We start from the raw sequence: 26350 nt of genomic DNA on the forward strand, positions 1-26350 counted from the left end.
ATTTTAAATACTTAAATAAATATTTAGTACGATTAATTGCCAATTCACGATTAATTGCTAATTCAAATGTTTACGCCTTGATTTAATATGGGGTTAACTTGCCTGACAAATAAGTGCTAAACATCATGTTTTTTTTTATAATATTCATTAAAACAGGACAAACCACAAATCTCGTCCATTCAGGCAAGTCACTTGGTGTTAGAGTTTCAGTGATTATAGATTTATTATATCCCTGCCCCATCTTCTGTAGGTATAATGCAGTCCCGTATCCTACACTCTGTGAGCTCTTGGGAATCCCTCTCTTGTCTTTATTGGGGATCGCCTACTCTTGCCTGCACACAACACAATAGGACATTAGCCCGAGAGCACCTTGCCCACACTATGCCTACAAACTGCGGTCTCCCTCTGTAGCAATAGGGGGTAATTGCTTCAGGTTCATATTGCTGTGTGCTCTGCATTCTGCTTCTACCTCTAGGCTAAAGTTACCTTCACACCAGTGCTAGCGACAATCCAGCAGGATGTTCCGGCAGGCAAGCGGTGGATCGTCTCGACACAAACTGCAGCATGCTTAATGGGGCCAACGAAGGGGAGGAGTTTAACCTCAAGTGTTTTTCCTGTCCATGGAACAGGCAGAACTAGGCTCAGGGGTCCCATCGTGGAGACAACCAGGGGAAACCTGAATTACTGTGGTACTTGTCAGTTAAATTATTACAGATGCAACATATAGTTAAACCACCTAAAATTGTATTGCAGACAAAAGCAGTACTGAAAAATCATGTGGTTTTTGCCTGCACTGCACAATACAGGAGTATATACCAGCACATGCATATACCATACACTATTAATGGCAGAAGGGTATTTTGCAGAGTACTCTTCAGTTTTAGACAGACAGAATGAAAACCTAGTCCTCATGCCTGCAGCATTTTCTGCCAGCATATAATGTGTTATATAGGATTATCCAACCCAGTATTCACATGGTTGAAAAGGTTTCTCATTTCATGATTTATATACGGTGTATATAACAAAGAATTATTTCCACAACCATACTAATTTCATGTGGTAGCCTGGAGTATTCTGTGGATAAAATATAAAATGTGCAATTGGTGAAGCCCTATGCTAGGCTCATCTCATGTCTGCTCCATTACAAAGTGCACAAGCCAGTGGCCAGAAATCATTTCCACGATAGCACAATAAATAAATAAATAAAATAAAAAACTGTTTTAACTCACTGCAGGAATAATTGGCAATGAAATTTAAAACAAGAATGAAAAAAAAGAAAAAAAATGCAAATTTCAATATCTCTGATAATGTGAAAATAAAATGCATTAAATTTACTCGAAGCGTTAAACTATCCATTATAGACTTATATAATTATCTTCAAAGCACAGTGTAATAATTGCCTGTAAGCTTTTATTTATGGTTAAAAGGCATGCACAGCAGCACAAGATAGCCCATAAACCACAGCACTTAACTCTCTTTAACTGCATACACTTATGATTAGGCCATATTTCTTCCAATATTACAAAGAATCAACACTTTTACTCCATCCAAGGAATAAATGCAGCTAGTGGGAAGCACACTGCATTAAGAATATACATTTACGTTATTGAGGGCACACATGGCACTGTTGGACTTCCTTTCCAGCATATAGACATTATAGCAATCGACGTGACAGAATCAATGAGTATTCTAAGTGATGAATGTGATAAAAGATTAGGGAACACATGAATGATCACTGTGAGTCTGTGGTTATATTGCAATGTGAAATTCTGTGCCTGATTGTGTCAACAAATCTTTACCAACAATATGTCAGGTTAATATGATTTTGCCGTCTAGTGGGACATCTGCCCAAGTGCTTTTTTGAATAAGTCTCTCCTGTGCTCCTACATTCTTGAGACAGTCTTGTTTCCTTGCCCCCCTGTTCCTTTAGCCTAGAGATGAGCAAATCACTTCTATCGATTTGGAATTCTTCCCGAATATTTCAAGAAAGTTTAATTCTAACAAACCTGAATCTCTTGAGATTAATTTCAGGTGAAGAGAAAGAGACCAACATGTAACACTCCTAAACTCTTTTTTATTTATTTTTGTTAATTAAAGCTGATAGGAGAAAATGAGATAAACTGCCTTGGTTGGGGACCAGGTGGGTACTATTTCTCCTTATGGAGAACGCATGTGTTTGCGTGAGGAGTATTGTAGGCCAGAAAATGCTCCTCTGGGTTTCAGAGAGACTTAGCTTTTTTCCCCTTTTGGGAGGAAAGCTCATTTGCATATGTTTAGGTTTCTGGGAAAGATATTAAAATTAGTTTCCCTTCCAAATGGAAAAGAAGGCCAAGTGGACTGTGTGGACCAACTTAGAGACTGTCTGACTACCTCCCTGTCTGTGCTGAGTCACCAATGAATGTTCTGTGTCTTTTTTCAATTGTGGTGGCCTTAGAATTCATGTGCTTATGTACAACTTTTTGATCACTTTTTTCCCCCCAGAGTTTTATTTTATTTTTTTCATAATTGAGCTCCCTATGCAAGATACATTTTTCTATCTTTTAACAGTTCAGATAAGGCAATACCAATTCTGTTTATTGGTAGCATGCAAAAGTTTGGGCACTCCTGGTCAAAATTACTGTTACTGGGGATAGTAAGGAATAAAGCTAAAGATGACACATTCCCTTTGTATTTTAACCACTTCACATCCGCCCATAGGATATAAACGTCCTATGGGTGGATGTTTATCTATGAATGTATGTTCTGGAATGTCCATTCAGAGATGGCAGCTGCACGCTAATCGTGCAGCTGCCGAGGGGGGGGGGGGGGGGGTTGCTGTCAGCAGGGCAACCCAGAGAGAAGGCAGGGAGAACGAGCGCTGTGTATACAGATCAGGAAGAGCTATGAGCTTTCTGTCCCTGCCAGGTGGTCATGTGACCGCCGGGGGAGTGCAGGAGCTGTCGGGTCTTTCACAGACCACGATCAGCCCTGCACTGAGGCTGTACAGCGTTGTGTTCTGCTGTACAGCCTCTCTGCGGGCTGTATTTCCACTGTAACTACGGTTTGATTGGTACTATTTTGGAGGGGCATATGCCTTTTTGATTGCTTGGTGTTGCAATTTTTGTGATATAAGGTGACAAAAAAATTGCATTTTTTGGCACAATTTTTTTTTACGGTGTTCATCTGAGGGGTTAGGTCATGTAATATTTTTATAGAGCTGGTTGTTACGGACACGGTGATACCTGATATGTATACTTTTTTAAAATTTATTTCACTTTAACACAATAATAGCATTAAAAAAAAATATATATATATGTTTTAATGTCTCCATGTTCGGAGCGCTATAGTTTTTTTCATTTTTTGAGCGATTGTAGGGGCTCATTTTTTGTGGGATGAGGTGACTATTTTATTGGTACCATTTTGTGGGACATACGTCTTTTTGATCACTTGGTGTTGCACTTTTTGTGAGGTAAGGTGACAAAAATGTGCTTTTTTTTTAGACAGTTTTTATCTTTTTTTTATGGTGTGTATCGGACGGGGTGGATCATGTGATATATTTATAGAGCTGGCTGTAACGGACGCGGAAATACCAAATATGTCTATTTTATTTTTTCTATTTTTAACATTTTTGTAATTACTTAATTGGAGAATTTTTTCTTTTTACATGTGAAACCTTTTTTTTTATAAAACACTTAATTTTTTTATTTTTCTATTTTTTATTTTACACTTTGCGTCTCCCATAAGGTTATACAAGACCTCTGGGGGACATTTAACTTCACTATTTTTTCTTCCCACTATTGATTTCTCCTGTAACTGGGGCTGACATAGTAGCCTCAGTTACAGGGCAAATATACCCCCCATAAGCTGTACAGCAGTATACTGTGCTGTACAGCCTCAGTGCAGGGCTGATCGAGGTCTGTAGAAGACCCGACAGCTCCTGCACTCTCCTGGCCCGGGCGGTCACATGGCCACCAGGCTGGGTCAGGAAGCGCATAGCACTTCATCTTTATATACAGCGCTCATTGAGCGCTGTGTATACAGCATTCTAGAAGGCAGGGACACCTGGAAACTGTCCCTGCCTTCTCTCTGGGCCCCCCGCTCGGCAGCTGCACGATTAGCGTGCAGCTGCCATCTCTGAATGGACGTTCCAGAACGTCCATTCAGAGATAAATGACCAGCCCAAGGATGTTTATAGTCAATGGGCGGTCGTGAAGCGGTTAAAAATTGGCAAATAAGATTCACATTTTTTACAGCACTAAATTCCTAAACTTTATCCTTAAAGGGGTACTTTTGAGCAATGTCTCCATGCACCGCCTTTCCCTCTGATATTCTTCAGGCCTAGTGCCTACAGCCTATCAGAGGCCGTCACAGGTGGCCCCATGAAGTAATCATCATCAGGCTGTCTGAGCCAGGCAGCCATACAGCTCAGGAAAGCAGTCGGAAGAAGCCTGTACCGCATTTTGGACAGCTGCATGGAGGTACTGTAAGTATTTGAGTTTATTGTTTTTTATTTGGCGCCATGCTGTTGGGCCACCATGGGTAGGGAGGAGCACTATGGGAGCATCTACTGGGGGCACTAAATAGGGGAGCATTTTGTACTGTCACACAGAAAGACATTTTTTGTACTGGCACACATTATAAGGGCACATTTTTTTTGCACTAGCACATATTATAGGGGGGTATTTTTAGTGCTGGAGAACATTATAATGGGGTATGTTTTGTACTAGTTTCTACTAACAAATTGTCTTTAACCGCTTGCCGCCGCGCTAACGCCGAAAGGCGTCATCGCGGCGGCTCTCCCAGGTCACACTAACGCCAATAGGCGTCATCTCGCGAGACGCGAGATTTCCTGTGAACGCGCGCACACAGGCGCGCGCGCTCACAGGAACGGAAGGTAAGCGAGTGGATCTCCAGCATGCCAGCGGCGATCGCTCGCTGGCAGGCTGGAGATCCGAATTTTTTAACCCCTAACAGGTATATTAGACGCTGTTTTCATAACAGCGTCTAATATACCTCCTACCTGGTCCTCTGGTGGTCCCTTTTGTTAGGATCGACCACCAGAGGACTCAGGTAGGTCAGTACAGTCGCACCAAACACTACACCCCCCCCCCCCCCGTCACTTATTAACCCCTTATAAACCCCTGATCACCCATGATCACCCCATATAAACTCCCTGATCACCCCCCTGTCATTGATCACCGCCCTGTCATTGATCACCCCCCCCTGTCAGGCTCCGTTCAGACGTCCGTATGATTTTTACGGATCCACGGATACATGGATCGGATCCGCAAAAAGCATACGGACGTCTGAATGGAGCCTTACAGGGGGGTGATCAATGACAGGCGGGTGATCACCCATATACACTCCCTGATCACCCCCTGTCATTGATCACTCCCCTGTAAGGCTCCATTCAGACGTCCGCATGATTTTTACGGATCCATGGATACATGGATCGGATCCGCAAAACACATGCGGACGTCTGAATGGAGCCTTACAGGGGGTGATCAATGACAGGCGGGTGATCACCCATATACACTCCCTGATCACCCCCCTGTCATTGATAACCCCCCTGTAAGGCTCCATTCAGACGTCAGCATGCGTTTTGTGGATCCGATCCATGTATCCATGGATCCGTAAAAAATCATGCGGATGTCTGAATGGAGCCTTACAGGGGGGGTGATCAGTGACAGGGGGGTGATTACCCTGATCACCCCCTGTCATTGATAACCCCCCTGTAAGGCTCCATTCAGACATCCGCATGCGTTTTGTGGATCCGATCCATGTATCCATGGATCCGTAAAAAATCATGCGGATGTCTGAATGGAGCCTTACAGGGGGGGTGATCAGTGACAGGGGGGTGATCACCCTGATTACCCTGATCACCCCCTGTCATTGATAACCCCCCTGTAAGGCTCCATTCAGACGTCCGCATGCGTTTTGTGGATCCGATCCATGTATCCATGGATCCGTAAAAAATCATGCGGATGTCTGAATGGAGCCTTACAGGGGGGGTGATCAGTGACAGGGGGGTGATCACCCTGATTACCCTGATCACCCCCTGTCATTGATAACCCCCCTGTAAGGCTCCATTCAGACGTCCGCATGCGTTTTGTGGATCCGATCCATGTATCCATGGATCCGTAAAAAATCATGCGGATGTCTCAATGGAGCCTTACAGGGGGGGTGATCAATGACAGGGGGGTGATTACCCTGATCACCCCCTGTCATTGATAACCCCCCTGTAAGGCTCCATTCAGACGTCCGCATGCGTTTTGTGGATCCGATACATGTATCCATGGATCCGTAAAAAATCATGCGGATGTCTGAATGGAGCCTTACAGGGGGGGTGATCAGTGACAGGGGGGTGATCACCCTGATTACCCTGATCACCCCCTGTCATTGATAACCCCCCTGTAAGGCTCCATTCAGACGTCCGCATGCGTTCTGTGGATCCGATACATGTATCCATGGATCCGTAAAAAATCATGCGGATGTCTGAATGGAGCCTTACAGGGGGGGGTGATCAGTGACAGGGGGGTGATCACCCTGATCACCCCCTGTCATTGATAACCCCCCCTGTAAGGCTCCATACAGACGTCCGCATGCGTTCTGTGGATCCGATACATGTATCCATGGATCCGTAAAAAATCATGCGGATGTCTGAATGGAGCCTTACAGGGGGGTGATCAATGACAGGGGGGTGATCAGGGAGTCTATATGGGTGATCACCCCCCTGTCATTGATCACCCCCCTGTCATTGATCACCACCCCCCCCCCCCCCCCCCCTGGTAAGGCTCCATTCAGACATTTCTTTTGGCACAAGTTAGCGGAAATTTTTTGTTTGTTTTTGTTTTTGTTTTTTCTTACAAAGTCTCATATTCCACTAACTTGTGTCAAAAAATAAAATCTCACATGGACGCACCATACCCCTCACGGAATCCAAATGCGTAAACATTTTTAGACATTTATATTCCAGACTATTCCATTTATATTCCAGACGCTTTAGGGCCCCTAAAAAGCCAGGGCAGTATAAATACCCCACATGTGACCCCATTTCGGAAAGAAGACACCCCAAGGTATTCCGTGAGGGGCATATTGAGTCCATGAAAGATTGAAATTTTTGTCCTAAGTTAGCGGAAAGTGAGACTTTGTGAGAAAAAAACAAAAAAAAAATCAATATCCGCTAACTTATGCAAAAAAAAAAAAAATTCTAGGAACTCGCCAGGCCCCTCATTGAATACCTTGGGGTGTCTTCTTTCCAAAGTGGGGTCACATGTGGGGTATTTATACTGCCCTGGCTTTTTAGGGGCCCGAAAGTATGAGAAGAAGTCTGGGATCCAAATGTCTAAAAATGCCCTCCTAAAAGGAATTTGGGCCCCTTTGCGCATCTAGGCTGCAAAAAAGTGTCACACATGTGGTATCGCCGTACTCAGGAGAAGTTGGGGAATGTGTTTTGGGGTGTCATTTTACATATACCCATGCTGGGTGAGAAAAATATCTTGGTCAAATGCCAACTTTGTATAAAAAAATTGGAAAAGTTGTCTTTTGCCAAGATATTTCTCTCACCCAGCATGGGTATATGTAAAATGACACCCCAAAACACATTCCCCAACTTCTCCTGAGTACGGCGATACCAGATGTGTCACATTTTTTTGCTGCCAAGGTGGGCAAAGGGGCGCATATTCCAAAGTGCACCTTTCGGATTTCACCGGCCATTTTTTACACATTTTGATTGCAAGGTACTTCTTACACATTTGGGCCCCTAAATTGCCAGGGCAGTATAACTACGCCACAAGTGACCCCATTTTGGAAAGAAGACACCCCAAGGTATTCCGTGAGGGGCACGGCGAGTTCCTAGAATTTTTTATTTTTTGTCACAAGTTAGCGGAAAATGATGATTTTTCTTTTTTTTTTCTTTTTTCCTTACAAAGTCTCATATTCCACTAACTTGCGACAAAAAATAAAAAATTCTAGGAACTCGCCATGCCCCTCACGGAATACCTTGGGGTGTCTTCTTTCCAAAATGGGGTCACTTGTGGCGTAGTTATACTGCCCTGGCAATTTAGGGGCCCAAATGTGTGAGAAGAACTTTGCAATCAAAATGTGTAAAAAATGCCCTGCAAAATCCGAAAGGTGCACTTTGGAATATGTGCCCCTTTGCCCACCTTGGCAGCAAAAAAGTGTGACACATCTGGTATCGCCGTACTCAGGAGAAGTTGGGGAATGTGTTTTGGGGTGTCATTTTACATATACCCATGCTGGGTGACAAAAATATCTTGGTCAAATGCCAACTTTGTATAAAAAAATGGGAAAAGTTGTCTTTTGCCAAGATATTTCTCTCACCCAGCATGGGTATATGTAAAATGATACCCCAAAACACATTCCCCAACTTCTCCTGAGTACGGCGATACCAGATGTGTGACACTTTTTTGATGCCAAGGTGGGCAAAGGGGCACATATTCCAAAGTGCACCTTTCGGATTTCACCGGCCATTTTTTACACATTTTGATTGCAAAGTACTTCTCACACATTTGGGCCCCTAAATTGCCAGGGCAGTATAACTACGCCACAAGTGACCCCATTTTGGAAAGAAGACACCCCAAGGTATTCCGTGAGGGGCATGGCGAGTTCCTAGAATTTTTTATTTTTTGTCGCAAGTTAGTGGAATATGAGACTTTGTAAGGAAAAAAGATAAAAAATAAAAAATCATCATTTTCCGCTAACTTGTGACAAAAAATAAAAAATTCTAGGAACTCGCCATGCCCCTCACGGAATACCTTGGGGTGTCTTCTTTCCAAAATGGGGTCACTTGTGGCGTAGTTATACTGCCCTGGCAATTTAGGGGCCCAAATGTGTGAGAAGTACCTTGCAATCAAAATGTGTAAAAAATGGCCTGCAAAATCTGAAAGGTGCACTTTGGAATATGTGCCCCTTTGCCCACCTTGGCAGCAAAAAAGTGTCACACATGTGGTATCGCCGTACTCAGGAGAAGTTGGGGAATGTGTTTTGGGGTGTCATTTTACATATACCCATGCTGGGTGAGAGAAATATCTTGGCAAAAGACAACTTTTCCCATTTTTTTATACAAAGTTGGCATTTGACCAAGATATTTTTCTCACCCAGCATGGGTATATGTAAAATGACACCCCAAAACACATTCCCCAACTTCTCCTGAGTACGGCGATACCAGATGTGTCACACTTTTTTGCTGCCAAGGTGGGCAAAGGGGCACATATTCCAAAGTGCACCTTTTGGATTTCACCGGTCATTTTTTACACATTTTGATTGCAAAGTACTTCTCACACATTTGGGCCACTAAATTGCCAGGGCAGTATAACTACCCCACAAGTGACCCCATTTTGGAAAGAAGACACCCCAAGGTATTCCGTGAGGGGCATGGCAAGTTTTTAGAATTTTTTATTTTTTGTCGCAAGTTAGTGGAATATGAGACTTTGTAAGAAAAAATAAAAAAAATAAAATCATCATCATTTTCCGCTAACTTGTGACAAAAAATAAAAAGTTCTATGAACTCACTATGCCCATCAGCGAATACCTTAGGGTGTCTACTTTCCGAAATGGGGTCATTTGTGGGGGTTTTCTACTGTTTGGGCATTGTAGAACCTCAGGAATTATGACAGGTGCTCAGAAAGTCAGAGCTGTTTCAAAAAGCGGAAATTCACATTTTTGTACCATAGTTTGCAAATGCTATAACTTTTACCCAAACCATTTTTTTTTTGCCCAAACATTTTTTTTTTATCAAAGACATGTAGAACAATAAATTTGGCGAAAAATGTATATATGGATGTCGTTTTTTTTGCAAAATTTTACAGCTGAAAGTGAAAAATGTCATTTTTTTGCAAAAAAATCGTTAAATTTCGATTAATAACAAAAAAAGTAAAAATGTCAGCGGCAATGAAATACCACCAAATGAAAGCTCTATTAGTGAGAAGAAAAGGAGGTAAAATTCATTTGGGTGGTAAGTTGCATGACCGAGCAATAAACCGCTAAAGTTGTGGAGTGCCGATTTGTAAAAAAGGGCCTGGTCACTAGGGGGGTATAAACCTGTGGTCCTTAAGTGGTTAAGACAAATAACGCCTTTTTATTTATTTAATGTGCTAATTATTAAAACATAACATTTATTAGGTGCATTGTTAAAATAAAATAAATCAAAATAAAGTTGTTTTAAAAATATCAGCTGTGTCATATGGTTGCTTTGTGTTTTTCTCTCTACAATATAGCTATTTAACTCACAGTCTTCTTTCACTAGCTGGGGGGTAATGATCCAGTACTGTGCACTAGTTCACGGCTCACTGTCCTTTAAACCCTTCGCTGTATGAATTATTTAGATCCTAGGTGCTGCTTTATACCCTATGTGCACTAGCTGTGCTAAAAAGCTCAAACACTGCCCCCCCGACATGTTTCACCAGTCAAATTGGCGTCTTTAGGGGAATTGGGCAGAGTGTGTTTATGAGGGTTTGTAGCACTAGTTTGAGTGTTTTGTACTAGTGCACATTATAAAGGGGTATTTTTTGTACTGGCACACAAGTGGTATTTTTTTGTATTGGTGCACATTGCAAGTGGGTATTTTTTGCATTGGCACGAATTATAAGGGGGTATAATTTGCACTGGCACAAATTATAAGTGGGTATTTTATGCATTCGCGCAAATTATAAGGTGGTATTTTTTGCATTGGTGTACATTATAAGAGGGTATTTTTGTACTGGTGCACGTTATAAGGGGGGATTTTTGCACTGGCACACATTAAGGGGCATTTTTATAAAATAAATTATCATGGCGGTCTGGTCTGAATGGAGAAGATTAGGAAAGAGAATGTCTATATCTGAGAAGACAGCACTGGATGTAAGAGGTATGTAGCACTGTATTATCCTGTATGTTTTGTAGTGCCGTATATAATGATTTTCTAAGTAGGTCTTTAACAGTTGAGCTGGTTTGAGAATTTGGAATGGGGGGCGCAGTTTCAATTTTTGTCTCAGGCAGCAGAAAGTCTAGATGAACCCCTGATCCTTGCAGCAAAGAACTCGGGGAAGGAGGGCCGAAGCTGAACTGTTGCACCAGGGCCCATAAGAATTTAGCTACGCCCCTGCTTGTAACGTTGAAAGTTTAGGGCCGATGTAGTGTATTTGAACGGAGGAGACTGAGTGATTTGCTCGTCACATGCCCCTCCATCAGCCGCTGTTTTATGGACAGGACCTTAAAGGGAGAATGCCTTATGACAGGGATGCCAAACCTGCATCCCTCCAGCTGTTGCAAAACTACCACTCCCAACATGCATTGATATCTGTAGGCCGTCTGAGAATGCTGGGAGTTGTAGTTTTGCAACAGCTGGAGGACGACAGGTTGGCCATCCCTGCCTTATGAAATATAGCAAATGGAGCAAAATATCAACAAAGACTATATTAGTAAGTGCCCTATAGTCATCTTACAAACATATTGGTCAACTGTAACCAGAAAGTGGTCAACCCCTTTAATTAATTAATATTACCCTTCCATTACTGATCACAGCCATCTGCCCAGGCAACAGTTTGAGAACTTCATGACAGTACAATTCCTGAGCACGAAGCATGTCTACTCCCATAGTATTGTACTTCTTTTCAAACGCATCATCATCCATTTCCTGAGGATACAAAAACAGTAATTACTTTGTCATTTCAACCTTCTTTACAAACCATAAAATGATTCACTATAAAGATAAACCCACAGTACACATGTAAATAATATCTAACATTTGTATATGCTGCAGGCTTTGAGATTTAATGCGCTGTCAATGTGTGTGGAATTTTTCTCATTAGAAGTCAGCTCATCGGCTTATTTCTGCTCCAGCCACATACCCGAAATCCATTTCTGGTTGAAAATGTATCAATACTTGAAACAAAACTTGACCCAGTGTGTGATTTAGTCAAACATTGGAGACTTTATTTAAGATAACAATGTAACAAGTGCCAACATTAGTGGGTCAATGCGTTATCCCCACAGTGTAACTCAACTTTAAACCAACTTTAAAGTGGCTCTGTTATCAGGATCAACTCGATACAACCAGGCATATAGCTAAAACAATTATGCAAATTAGCTATTGGAGCACCAGGAGGCAGGCTTATGCAGTTTGAGCACTGCTCCAGCGATGACCCTGGTGCTTCATACTGACGCCTTCATCCTTATAAAGACGCCCCCCTCCCCTTAGATTGACAGAGCTGCACACTGGTTTCCAAGGATGGCGTGTGCACACTATGTCTTCTGCTGCTTGCCGAGCAGCAAAGATGATTAGCGCACACATGTCGGTGATGTCTCTGAACCCGGGAGTAGAGGCGCCATCAGCTTAGCCATGCTAAGAAACCAGTGCGCTGGCGCAAGAAATCAGACACACATAAGCCCACCCCCTGGTGCTCATTTGCAAAAAATTAAAAAAGTGTTAATTTCTCCTGAATGTCGGCACTGACCATCAAAAGAAAGTATCGATTAACTCAGCTTCATGATGGGCTATAGGGTTGATCCTGGTGACAGAGCTGCTTTAAGCTTTAGAAACTTTGTACATTGTTAACTGCTTACTTAATTACTAGGGTGTTTATGCTCCTTCTTTCCCAGGACAATTGTTCAGTTTTAGCAATGGTCCTATCTAACTGCAAATAACTAATTTTTGAGCCAACCTACATGCATTTAATATTTTTCAAGGCACACCTTAGAACTTTCTTTTGTGCCATTAGATGACATATTATATATATAAAAAAAAAATTAAGGAAAAACTGAAAATTATAAAAAAAGTATGTTTCTTCCTTTCTCATCAATTTTCTTTTCTGTTTCAAAAGATTTCAAGAACAAACATTTCTAAAACCATTAATGTATGTTTGTACTGTGAAATCTGACTCTATATGCATACTTTATTTACTGCTGGCCTCACTGACAGGCCTATTTTTCTATTGCTGGTTCTGTGACACCATACTGCCAGTACAGATGTTGTACAGTGCCAAAACATTAGAAACTCCTTCAAAAGGAATTTTTTATGTATTCATTGTATGGCTTCTTTTTTTTTTTTTTTTTTCAGATTGTTTTATAAATGAAAAAAAATGTGTGCATACTAAACTATGAAATCATTTTTATGAAATAAAAATGAAAAATATGTGGTTTACACACAAAAAGTCCACTATAAAAGTAATAAATATATTTATTTTATTTTTTTATTAAAGAAAATGTGGGGAAAATGTGTTTGTGTGTACGTAGTTAGCTATACTATAACTCATAACTATGGTTAAACTTTTTTTACATTTTTTTCTTTCACTTTTAAGAATTTCACTATTAATTTTTATATTCATTTATATTACTTTTTATTTTTTGAGGAAAAAAAGGGAATTAACCACTTCCTGCCACAGTCAGGGCAGAAAGTAGTTAATTCAGAGACTGCAAACTCACAGTTAATTTTACAGTAAACAGAGGACGCTCTCACATCAAGACGGGTGCGCCCCATCAGCCTCTTCACTTTACATTGCAACAGGGTGTTACAGCGACACCATGCAGTAAGACCACTTTTGCTGGTCTCCGGGATACTTTCTGTGACCACAGCTGTCTAATGACAGCGCAGTCACAGACATCTGCAGCACCACGGGATGCCCGCAGATCGTTAGGTAACCTAACGCTTTTATATGTCGGGTTACAGATAAGGTCTTATCGCCATGTTGTATATAGTCGTGCTGTGATAAGCAATAGGTTAAAATAAGCCAGCATAATAACCTTATGTGTTAACGCACCAGAAATTATTTTAACACCTTCTACTGTAGATCTGTATATTAAAACATTAACTTGGATGGTTACATGTTTTTAATGCTAAATGTGGTCTTAATCATAGCTATCATTAAAGAAACTCTCTGGTTCAAGAAGAAAAGTCATGCTATTCCGGGGAAAAAACAGAACACTTACCAGGTGACCTACTTTTCATCTGCAGATTCACACATTTCCAGGCTTTTCTTCTGCCACCCAAGATGGTCACACTGCTTCTTAGACTACTTGGCGCTTTGGAAGCCCAAGATACCTCCTGCCACCCTTGGATTGGTCAGCACTGCTCATGTGAGCAGTTCTGGAAAATCAAAGAACAGGGCTGGACAAGCAGAAAGTGTCTTGGACTACCGATGCAGTGTGCATCAGGTAGTCTAAGCAGCAGTGCGGCCATCTTGAACAAAAAAAGAAGAGCCTGGGAATTGACAGATCTGCAGCTGAAAAGTTAAATAAGTCACCAGTTATGGGTTCTATTTATTCCTTACTCCCTACATGTGCATCAGGTTTCTGTCACACATGCTGTTAAAAGAAATGGGCTGCAGTATTTTCACCCGTGGCTCACCTCCTGCCGCCCAAGTTTTGGAAAAGTGGTGAGGGTGTCAGAAAAAGCTAAAAAGTCGCAGATTCTTTTGCACAACAGCATTGGCGACAAAATTTGAGACTTTTCTACTGATATAATAAATCTCCCCTTCAGGTTTTTGTTCTTTCAGAAGGCCTACAAATATACAATGCATTTGGAAAGACTTCTGACCCTTTCACTTTTTCACATTTTGTGATATTGCGGCCTTGTAATAGAATTAAAAAAAAATCTAGTTTTCACTAGATCAATCTGCACTCAAAACCTCATAATCAGAAAGTGAACACAAAATGGTCGAAATCTTGGTTAATTTATTAAAAAGGAGAAACTTAATTTCACATGGACATTAGTTTTTAGATCCTTTGATTTGAAATTTAGCTCTGGGGCCTCCTATGTCTCTTGATAATCTTTGAGATGTTTCTACACCTTGACTGGAATGATTTGGAAAGACACAGTCCTGTCTATATAAGGTCTCACTGATGACAAGGCATACCAGAGCAAAAACCATGAGGAGGAAAGAACTATCTGTAGAGCTCAGAGACAGGATAGTGTGGAGGCACAGATCTGGAGAAAGGAACAAAAAATTTCTGCTGCACTCAAAAGTTCACAACAGCACTGTAGTCTCCATAATTCTTAAATGGGAGCTAGTTGCCCCACCAAACTGTTTAATTGGGGGAGAAGAGCCTTGGTAAGACAGGTGACCAAGAGCCCAATGATCACTTTAGCTGAGCTCCAAAGATCCTGTGTGCAGCAAGCCTCTCCTTAGTAAAAGACATATGAGAGCCTGCTTGGAGCTTGCAAAAGAGCACCTAAAGGATATTAAGATTGTGAGAAACAAGATTCTCTGTTCTGATGAAACAAAGATTATATTTTTGGGCCTGCGTGGGGGTGTGTTGCAGGAAACCGTGCGATTTTTCCGCACGAGTGCAAAGCGTCTCACTGAAGTTCGGGTTAGGTAGATTTTATTATTTTCCCTTATAACATGGTTATAAGGGAAAATAATAGCATTCTTAATACAGAATGCTAAGTAAATTAGGGATGGAGGGGTAAAAAATAAAAAAATTTAATTTAACTCACCTCATCCACTTGTTCGCGTAGCCCGGCTCATCTTCTTTCTTCTTCTTTGAGGACCTGGGAGGAAAAGGACCTTTGGTTACGTCACTGCGCTCATCACATGGTACATTACCATGGTGATGGACCATGTGATGAGCGCAGTGACGTCACCAAAGGTCCTTTTCCTCACAGGTCCTCAAAGAAAAAGAAAGAAGACGAGACGGGCTATGCGAACAAGTGGATGAGGTGAGTTCAATTTTTATTTTTTAACCCCTCCATCCCTAATTTACTTAGCATTCTGTATTAAGAATTCTATTATTTTCCCTTACAACCCTGTTATAAGGGAAAATAATAAAGATCGGGTCCCCATCCCAATCGTCACCTAGAAACCATGCGTGAAAATCGCACTGCATCCGCACTTGCATTTTCACACAGCCCCATTCACTTCTATGGGGCCTGCGTTGTGTGAAAAACGCACAATATAGAGCATGCTGCGATTTTCATGCAATGCACAAGTGATGCGTGAAAATCACTGCTTATCTGAACAGCCCCATTGAAGTGAATGGGTCCGGATTCAGTGCGGGTGCAATGCGTTCACCTCACGCATTGCACCCGCACAGAAATCTCGTGTGAAAGGGGCCTAACTCTGACTGAGCTAAAGGTTTACCTTCACAGCAAAGACAACATAGGATTGGCTTAGCAACAACTCTGTGAATGTCCTTAACTGGCCCTGCCAGGGCCCTAACTTGAACCCAATTGAACATCTCTGGAAAGACATGAAAATTGCTGTCCACCGACGGTCCCCTTCCAACCTGACAGAGCATGAGAGAGTCTGCAGGGAAGAATGGAAGAAAATCCCTAAATCCAGGTGTGCAAACCTTGTGGCACCTAAGAAGACTGGAGGCTGTAATCGCTGGCAAAGGTGCTTCAACTAAGTACTGAATATTTATTTCAATGCAATTTTTCAGTTTAGTTCAATAACTGAATAAAGATCTTGAACATTCTGTTTTCACTTTAACATTATGGGGTACCAAGTTCAGAATGAAAGGGAAAAACGAAAAATGTTCTATTTTAGCACAAGCCCACAACATAACAAAACTAAAAAAACTGAAAAGGTCTGAAGACTTTCAGAATGCACTGTAAAAGTAGGTAACACATCCATACACACAACTGCTAAATAAAATGTTTAACGTTTATCAATGCATTTGTATGAAAACTACATTTTCTTAAGTGGCACTACGTGATCAATTCAAATGCACTTATTTTTATCGGCCTATATGTAATACTACACTTTTAAGCTGTGACTATGATACTGTACAGTTATGTAAGCAACACTTTCACATTGTTGCAACTGCTGAAAGGAGATTTATCACTGAATTAAATTGCAAAATAATATGTTCCAGTTTTAATCTATATGTAAATTCCAGAAATGACTTTATATCCAAGTTGTGATTGGCAAGAAGAAGTCCTTCAGAACCTCGATTAGCATTTGTGTTTTGCGAAAGGGTCAGAGACCAGAAGCTATGCAGAATATACAATTTTTGTCTACTCATTCATGAAGTAATCTAGCTACTAATTTTTGAAATCAATTCCATAGTTAAATTGTACAGCTTAAATTTTACATACCTTAAAAGCAATAAACTTATATTAGCTGTGGGCATTTCTTAGTAAGTTAGCATACTGCATTAAAAAAAAATATATACGTGCACAAACAAAAACAGGGTTCGGTATTATAGCAGAAAATTCACTCTTACCTATATTACCATTCCGGCATAAACAATATAAACTAAGTTGATTTTGTATAAAACACGTGTTAGAAAATAGTCAGAGTGGCACTGCATTTAACTTCCTCTGCCAAACAGGCAATGTCACATATGCATAACGGGTGCAAACCTCAGCAACCTGGCGGTGCTCAGCCCACAATAGACTTGAAAACGTACCAAACAAAAAGATATACAGGTGGCACTCACCAATTGGTGCAATCTTCTTTTATTTCCTCCAGAGCTGAACACATCAAAGCTGGATACATCAAAGCTGAATGTATAAATGGCTTGGGGTGGACAGACATACAGTGCAGTGACAGGAAATACGACGACAGCCGGCCATTTCGCGCCTCTATTGGCCTGAAGAAGCGCTGAGGCGCGAAACGGCCATTATCATATATCCTATCACTGCACTGTATGTCTGTCCGCCCCAAGCCATTTATACATTCAGCTTTTATGTATCCAGCTTTGATGTATCCAGCTCTGGAGGAAACAAAAGAAGATTGCACCGATTGGTGAGTGCCACCTGTATATCTTTTTGTTTTGTATGATTTTATATAAGATATTAACAAGGATATTTTTGCTAGATATATTTTTTAGGTGTACCTAATATTTTTAAATGGTTAGAAATGGCCTAATATTTTTTGTAATACACTGACAAGCAAAAGGGTAACAATGTTTTAAACATTTTACTTACACACTCCATATCTAACCATCCACTACAGCTTTGAACGGGAGACTACCATAATCTTATAGACAATCATCTTGGCTATCTCATATGTAAACTGGACTTGCAACTATTTATCATATGATTAGTTATGCAGAGTCTTGTCATGTAACTGCCTTGTTACTGTTTTGTCCTAAAATCCCCAATTTTTATTATTTTGTTAATCCACAGTTGGCTTTCAAGACAGCCTGAATCCTTCTGGGGATGCTCTCGATCAGATTCAAGCATATCTCAACCGGAATCTGTTCTTAGGTCTTTTCTACACGTTCCCAATGTTGGTGCACACTGGTCTACTCACTAGGGTATGAATACATCTTTTTTTTCCAACTCTACCCACAAGTGGTCAATTAGGTTGAGGTCTAGGAACTTTGGGGGCCAATCCAGCACCTCTATTTCATTATCATTGAACTATTTCTTCGCCAATCTTGACATATGCTTTGGGTCGTTGTCCTGCTGGAACACTATGTCGGCCTTTTCATACCTATAATACTCGAGTGTACGAAGTAACTCGTCTTGTAGAACACTCACATATAGCTCTGCATTGAGACCACCATCGATCCTGGTCAAGTATCCAATGCCTTTGGCGGTGAAACAACCCCATATCATCAGGCTTCTTCCACCGAGCTTGACAGTTCCTTCAATTTCTCGATTCGTTAGTCCCCTTTTCTCTTGTTTCTTTCAGACCTATTTGCACCCATCAGAGCCCAGTCTATTGACTTTCATGTCATCACTCCAAATCACCTTTTTCCAATCTTCTACTGTCCACTGTTCTACTGTCGTACTTTTTTGGCAAACTCGAGACAACGTTTCTTATGACGACATTGAAGTCGAGCCTTCTTCAGCTTTTTTTGGACCATCATTACAGATTTGTGTAATGCACGTCGCATGGTGCTTGCATAGATGTCTGTGATCTCACTATTAAAAAGCATACAAGCCAACTTCACTGCAGAGTTTGTCGTGCTGATAGGCCTTGAGATGAGCCGACTTGTTGACTCCGATATTTTGCCTGGAAGCCCACCTCTTGGCTTTGGAATGGATGGACAGACTTCCTTTTGTATTCTTCCAACTGTCATGGCACTCACTTGATGCAGTTTGGCAATTTTCTTGGCCAAGAAACTGCTGGCTGAGCTGGAAGATACTGTTTCTCTTTTTTTGGGGAACTCTTCTTCATGGCTGTTCCTGGATTCAAACAATTGACCTATGTATAAGATAACCAAGATGACTGTCTATACAATTATGGTAGTCTCACGTTTGAAGCTGTAGTGGATGGTGAGATATGGAGTCTGAAAGTCAAAAGTTTAAAACATTGTTACCCTTTTGCTCGTCAGTGTATATTTTATTCATTAATTTTATTATTACAGTAGTCAAACATGTCCCCAGAGTTTGGGCCTTTCTAAAGAGCTATATGGATTTTGATTTCTACAACATTCGCTGTCCTTCTTGCTTAAGCCTGCCATAGCAGAGTGCAGAGTATCATGCACCAATGTGCTATGCAGAGGTTTGAGGGGTGCAGGCACAGGCTGGAGAGATCACTGCAGAGCATACTGCAGAAAACAAAATCCATACACTGCATTCATTGCTATGGTGCATGGATCTATATGTGCTGTAGTGAAAAGCTACAGAAAGACCAAAATTTGGTGGCTTGTTTGTAGTTTTGAGTAAAACTATAAAATCAGTAATCATATATTACTAAAATAACTTTAAGCCATTTATAACCGTTTAAAAATGCTTATAGGTTTAGGGACATTTTAAGTAAAGACACATTTGTAGTCATAGTTTTGATTTGTTCCAGTTTTATGTGGCAACATAGAGAGACAGTCCCTGATTCAGTTGAACTGGATTATGTTTTAGCAATTGAGAAATATTACAGAATCACATTAGATTTCATGAAAAAGTCAATAAAAAGGGAAAACTATGAAGTAAATTAAGAGAGTGCACTGAATTTTTTTTTGTTATAGAGAAACCACAGGATATGGGATTTACAAGAAAGAAATTCAATTGCTACTTAGCAGAAAGGGAGAATGAACTGCTTGAGGGTTTCAATGGACATACTGTTACTTAGCTACAGTACATTCAATAAAATCCTGACCTTAGCAGGGGAATTTAAGCAGGCTTAAGTAGGCCCAAGGTTTGGCAGGCAGTCTTTTGGAAGTTCCAGTTGTGGGGAATAGAAAGCTGCAGATTGTTGAACTTCACCATGTGGATCCAAAAATAAAAATAAAAAATAGGCTAGGAGAAAATTCCCAACCAAGAAGATTTCTTACTTCCTGTTTTCCAAGTGAGCAGCCAGATTGCAAACTGCGATTCTCAAGAGAGCCAAAAGCCCTCAGAGCTACATTTGTAACACCCACACCTATATTATATGTTTTGGTCTTAAGTTGCTTAAAATTTATAACAACTAGCCTAATGGTAGGCAAGAAGATAACAAACAATAGCCATTACTCAACTGTTAAATCCTGAATCCGGTGGCACATGCCAGTCTACTTGACCTGGAGTGATGACATACCATACAGCCACATGACTGCAGCAACCAAACGCTGGCCTCAGCAGTCTCAGGCCGTACATTCACACAACACTTGAGGGAGTCGTGCACTCCTGATCACCCTGTCTGCCCCTTAGGTGGATTTTAATTAGTTTCAGTATAAAGCTGTGGCCTGCTCTCACTACATTCATTGGAATCAATCTAGCGCCAGGAGAGGCATAGAGTGGACTCGCATGCATGTTGGTACCTGCATCCCCTGGAGGTAATGGAGACTTTATGGCACCACAAATGGTAAAAGGCAGAATGGACCCAGCATGCATGTGCATCCAACACTTCCTGAACTTTATGGCGGCCATTATGGCGCATAACAGGTAGTATTTAGTGTTAGGTTCCCGTCTAACAGAGATCGCCTTGACGTTTGGCAGACGGGCTCAAATAGTTTTGTACAAAATGCATTTGTCAAGCATCTCACTTTATAAATAAGCGTAGCATTAGCACTTGAATGTTTTTGGGTGACTATGGCATTATTGTACTTTATCTGGTTTGCAGAGAGCTGTTGCATTGTCTTTTCTCTATATATGTATGGTATGTCATTATTACAGTTAAACGGGTTCTCCGGGAAAGATAAAAATGAAGATACTGAAAAACATGTTATTATAAACTCTTAAATGCCTTTATTATTTATAAAATGGTTCATTTAGTCTAGGGGACAAACAGTGAAGGAGTTAAAATGACGGCTTTCAGATTGAGGAGCATAAAATCTGTCCTCCTCCTGCAGGGCGCCCGGTGTGAGAAAGCAGAGCACAGAGCCCCAAGTCTGCCGGTATCAGCACTGTGCAGCTGTAGATTATGTGCAGATGACGGCTGAGGACGGCTAAGGACGGATTGTATGATCATAAATCCAAGAGCTGCCATTTTAGCTACAAGACTGATTGTTCCCTAGACTAAACAAGCCGTTATAAATGATTAAAGGCATTTAAGAGTTTTTTTTTTTTTTTTGTAATAACATGTTTTTTCAGTATTTTCATTCTTATCTTTCCCGGAGAACCGCTTTAAGTATACAAAAACTACCACTGGAGAATCGGGAGGAATTTAACAGGTGAGTATTGGTTATTTGATCACACTACCTGCTGTTAAGGTCCTTTAATTTTTTTCTTTTCTTATTTTTAAATCCTGAGGGCTCCAGGTCTCATTCACTGGAAATTCTCAAACCGGACATAGATGTGAACCCTTGACACCTTTTATTGTTTTCAACCCCTGGTAATGCTGTGTGGGACCATGCAAGATGCAATATACATTTTTCTTACCAATAGCTATAGATCAGAGAAAGGACTACACTTGAGTACATAATACATATAGATTGAGCAAATGTACAAGATTTGACATTAAAATGTTTTCTACTTATTTCCTGAGGGAGAGAAGAATAAAACAGCTGGGTCTAATTCAATAGCAAATACAGTACATCTGCAGCTAATGTGTACCCCACCTTCATAGAGCAATAAATGCATGCCTACCAAAACCAGGAACTCTTTGATTTTCCGCCCTTTTGTAAGTGCATCCATGGTTTCTTCTTTTGAAATCTTTGTAAAGAAAGTCAGCATGTTATGGCTTTTCTGGGTAAGAAGAGCAGCCCAAATGGCGCGGGATATCATTGTGTTTTCTTCAGTAATTTTGGAGGTGGGATTATTTAGGATTCCAAGTCGAGCGATACGGCTTTTTTTCTGATAAGTAGAGAAATAAAAGTCATTTATAGTGATAAAGCAAGAGAACAACATTTAAAGTGAAAGGATCTTAAAGCGGTTTCCAAAATGATGAAAAATCTCAGACAAGCCCTAAAATGTATAAAAGGGTATTCCAGTTATATAAAATTATCCCCAATCCACAGGGCTACTACCCCTGGGACCCCTACTGATCATGGGAATGGGGCCCCTTTAACCTGTAGAGCTCCCCGAAACAAACAGAGAGGCCAGTCAGGCATGTGTGCTGTACTCTTATCTCCAGATCTCTTAGGGCTCATGCACACGACTGTATGTATTTTGCAGTCCGCAAAAAATACGGACGACATCCATGTGCATTCCATATTTTGCGGAACGGAACAGTTGGTCCTTAATAGAACAGTACTATCCTTGTCTGTAATGCGGACAATAATAGGACATGTTCTATTTTTTGGGGGAACGGAAATACGGACATACGGAGTAACCCGTTTTTTTTTTGCGGACCCATTAAAATGAATAGTTACACATACGGTCCACAAAAAAAAAATTGAACGGACACGGAAAGAAAATAAGTTCATGTGCACGAGCCCTAAAAGTAATGAATGGAGCAGCTGCGCACATGCCTGACTGGCCAATCTGTTCATTTGAGAGGGCTCCATGGGGTATAGGGGATAAACTTTATATAAATTGTTATACTCCCGTTATACTCCCCTAAAAAAAAATAATTGTTATACTCCCCTTGTTCTCCAACGCTGTTCTCTGCGGCGCTGGTTCGGTTGTCCTGCCTCTGCTCATTTACAAACAGCAGCTGTGACATGCTGGAATACACGTGACCAATAGAGCCAATCACTGCTCTCAACTGTCCCATCATTTTCACGTAGATTGCAGACACATTCCAGATACCTGTATGTACTCTGTGTCCTCATTCCATGTCCATAAAAATTGCTCTTATTCTGCTGGATAACAGCTCCCAAGTGCCTGGCTGGGCAGGGTTTGCTGTTCCCTGTGCCCAAAGCAAACCAGCCTTAAAGGGGTTGTCCGCTTTTTTATATTGATGACCTATCCTCAGGATAAGTCATCAATATCAGATTGGAATTCAGACCCCCATCGGCACTGGTATGAGCACTGCCTTCTCTTCATAGTTTACCTGCTTGCCATCGCAACTGCAGTGGTGATCGGGTGTAATGACAACTCTGCTGTCCCTGTTCACTGCAATGGGATGGCCCCGTCCTGTTCAATTGGATAGGAAGGAGCCGTTCCACTGAAGTGAAAGGGGAAGGGGGGGGGGGGGGGGCTGAGATGTAATTACACCTGCTCACCTATGCGGATGCGACAGCAAGCAGGTTAACAATAAAGAGAAGGCAGCGCTCATATGAGCACTGCTTTCTCTTCATCTGATCGGCAGGGTTGCAAGGAGTCGGTTCCCTGCCGATCTCCTAGCAAGAGGGGAGGGCTGCTTTAGCTGCTCATCTCTTGGGATTGGTAGCAGGTAGAGATATGGGCCTGGTCTTGTTGGCTTGGAAAGCTATATCTCTACCTTCTACCAATCTCAAGATATCTGGTTTGCTTTGGGCACTTGGAACAGCAAAGCCCACCCAGCTGGGCACTTGGGAGCCGCTTTTCTGTAGAATATAAGTGCTCTTCCTGGACATGGAATAAAGACACAAAGTGCACACATGTACAGTATGTCTGGGATGTGGCTGCAATCTTCTGTGGGGCAGTGCTCTTAGTTATATTAGTGAAAATGACAAAATATATTCCCTTTAAGGACAGTGACTGCAGCGCTAACTGCTGCAGTTTGTAAAGAAACAGCGGCAGGAGGACCTATGCAACGCTGCAGAGAACAACGCTGGAGTAAGGGGAGAGTGTAACATCCATTGTAGGGCTTGTGCAAGATTGTTAATTATCTTGGGCAACTCCTTAAACATGCACACTGATAATGTACGAATGTACATTTAAGGACATTTACAACTTATGTGTCTCTAATGCATTGCCCTTGCTGTCATGCGACTATTTTAGAACAGTGATTTGGCTGTGAAAACCATTAAAGTCAATAGAGGAAAGGTCGTGTGTGACAAAATCTGACATCTGGATTTTTTGTGACTCTTGCGTTGCAGCATTGCGACACCACTGACAAACATTACATGAAAGGTTGCATGACACATCGTCATGCAGCTAAACTATTGAGCAAGATCTGTAGTCCAAATAAAGCTGCATTAGGTGGTATGCAATGCTGTGGACTTCAGCTGTCGATCAGCCACACTACAAAGAGTCGTCATGTTACAGTTAAGCTACTGCCACACGTAGTGGATGTGCTACATTTTACCATAGACTGGCGTTTTACCCCTTGCACTGTCAGAGGATACATCTAATTTATGGTGAGGGACACACCTAGTGATATCTTAGGCCTCTTTCACACGGGTGTTGCGGGAAAATGTGCGAGTGCGTTGCGGGAACATGCGCGATTTTTCCGCGCGAGTGCAAAACATTGTAATGCGTTTTGCATGCGCGCGAGAAAAATCGGCATGTTTGGTACCAAAACCAGACTTCTTCACAGAAGTTCGGACTTGGGATCGGTGTTCTGTAGATTGTATTATTTTCCCTTATAACATGGTTATAAGGAAAAATAATAGCATTCTGAATACAGAATGCATAGTAAAATAGCGCTAAAATAAAAAAAAATTTTACTCACCTTAATCCACTTGATCGCGCAGCCGGCATCTCTTCTGTCTTCTTTCTTTGCTGTGTGCAGGAACAGGACCTGTGGTGACGTCACTCCGGTCATCACATGATCCATCACCATGGTAAAAGATCATGTGATGGATCATGTGATGACCGGAGTGACATCACTACAGGTCCTGTTCCTGCACACAGCAAAGAAAGAAGACAGCAGAGATACCGGCTGCGCGATCAAGTGGATTAAGGTGAGATAAATTATTTTTATTTTTTAACCCCTCCAGCGCTATTTTACTATGCATTCTGTATTCAGAATGCTATTATTTTCCCTTATAAGCATGTTATAAGGGAAAATAATAATGATCGGGTCTCCTTCCCGATCGTCTCCTAGCAACCGTGCGTGAAAATTGCACAGCATCCATACTTGCCTGCGATTTTCATGCAACCCCATTCATTTCTATGGGGCCTGCGTTACGTGAAAAACGCACAAAATAGAGCATGCTGCGATTTTCATGCAACGCACAAGTGATGCGTGAAAATCACCGCTCATGTGAACAGCCCCATAGAAATGAATGGGTCGGGATTCAGTGCGGGTGCAATGCGTTCAACTCACGCATCGCATCCGCGTGGAATGCTCGCCCGTGTGAAAGGGGCCTTAGGTGCATTCTCATGCAGTCCATGTGCCTTAACAGAAATCTATGAAAGCCCACAGCAGTCTGCATTTATGCTAGTTTTTGGGTTCCACCCCCTTTCTCACCACGTCCTCGTTTTGGAAAACGGCGACAGTGTTAATGGGTCCGAAATCGTGATGCGGGGTGCACACAGCTGGTGCCCGTGTATTGCGGACCCACTGTTTGCGGGCCGGGCAACGGTCGTGTGCATAAGCCCTTAGACTATGTGAACATGTAGAGGAAATGCAGCTAATTTTCCATCTCAATTTGTGTAAAGCAAATTGGTAATGTATCGCTGTAGCAGCCATGTTAAAGAGCTTTTAACAAATCCAATCAACAGGCTGTGGAAAATATCACCATGGCATGTGCTTTTGAATTGTGGTTCGACAGAATAATTCATAAAAAAAAAATAATAATAATGAAACTAGCCTGGACAAAAACGATCATATGAGTGCGGGACAACAGCCCCGCGGGTGGCCCGACGTGCACAGCATCATTGTAATCTATGATGCTGTGTACTCCTGTGCGCACTATGTATGCCGCTCCAGGACATATGGCCCACTTACGGACGTATGTCTCGGAGGGCATATGGTCGTGTGCATAAGCCCCAAGATGTCTTGCTACCATCACCCCTCTTTGTATCACATGGTCGTCGGCCAAGTGCCATGTTGGGTGCTAGTCGATAGGAGATGCCTCATTTACTGCCATGACTCTTGGTGATGTTACGGACTTTAGTTCTGTATATCTTTGTGAATATATATATTTTTTATCATAGTTTAGTAAAATATTTTTCGCACCTAAATCATGTTAAGTCTATTTTTTCCCGAACCTCAGATCCCACGATAATTCACACATACAGGAGGAGACTTATCAAAACTGGTGAAAAGGAAAACAGGATTAGTTGCCCATAGCAGCTAATCAGATC

General features: G+C 41.5%; 1 protein-coding gene across 3 annotated transcripts in view; it reads right to left on the reverse strand.

The window, feature by feature from the left end:
* The window catches only part of UGGT2 (UDP-glucose glycoprotein glucosyltransferase 2), a 421287-nt gene that overhangs the window by 177230 nt on the left and 217707 nt on the right, over positions 1-26350 (reverse strand). For all 3 annotated transcript variants that reach the window (XM_044284938.1, XM_044284937.1, XM_044284939.1), the window contains exons 21-22: positions 21878-22084; positions 11483-11614 (exon numbers count right to left, since the gene is read on the reverse strand). In XM_044284938.1, the coding sequence (XP_044140873.1) occupies positions 11483-11614; positions 21878-22084 (339 nt within the window). The remainder of the gene's footprint in view (positions 1-11482; positions 11615-21877; positions 22085-26350) is intronic.

The sequence above is a fragment of the Bufo gargarizans genome, chromosome 3 (genome assembly GCF_014858855.1).
Source record: "Bufo gargarizans isolate SCDJY-AF-19 chromosome 3, ASM1485885v1, whole genome shotgun sequence".
NCBI lineage: Eukaryota > Metazoa > Chordata > Amphibia > Anura > Bufonidae > Bufo > Bufo gargarizans.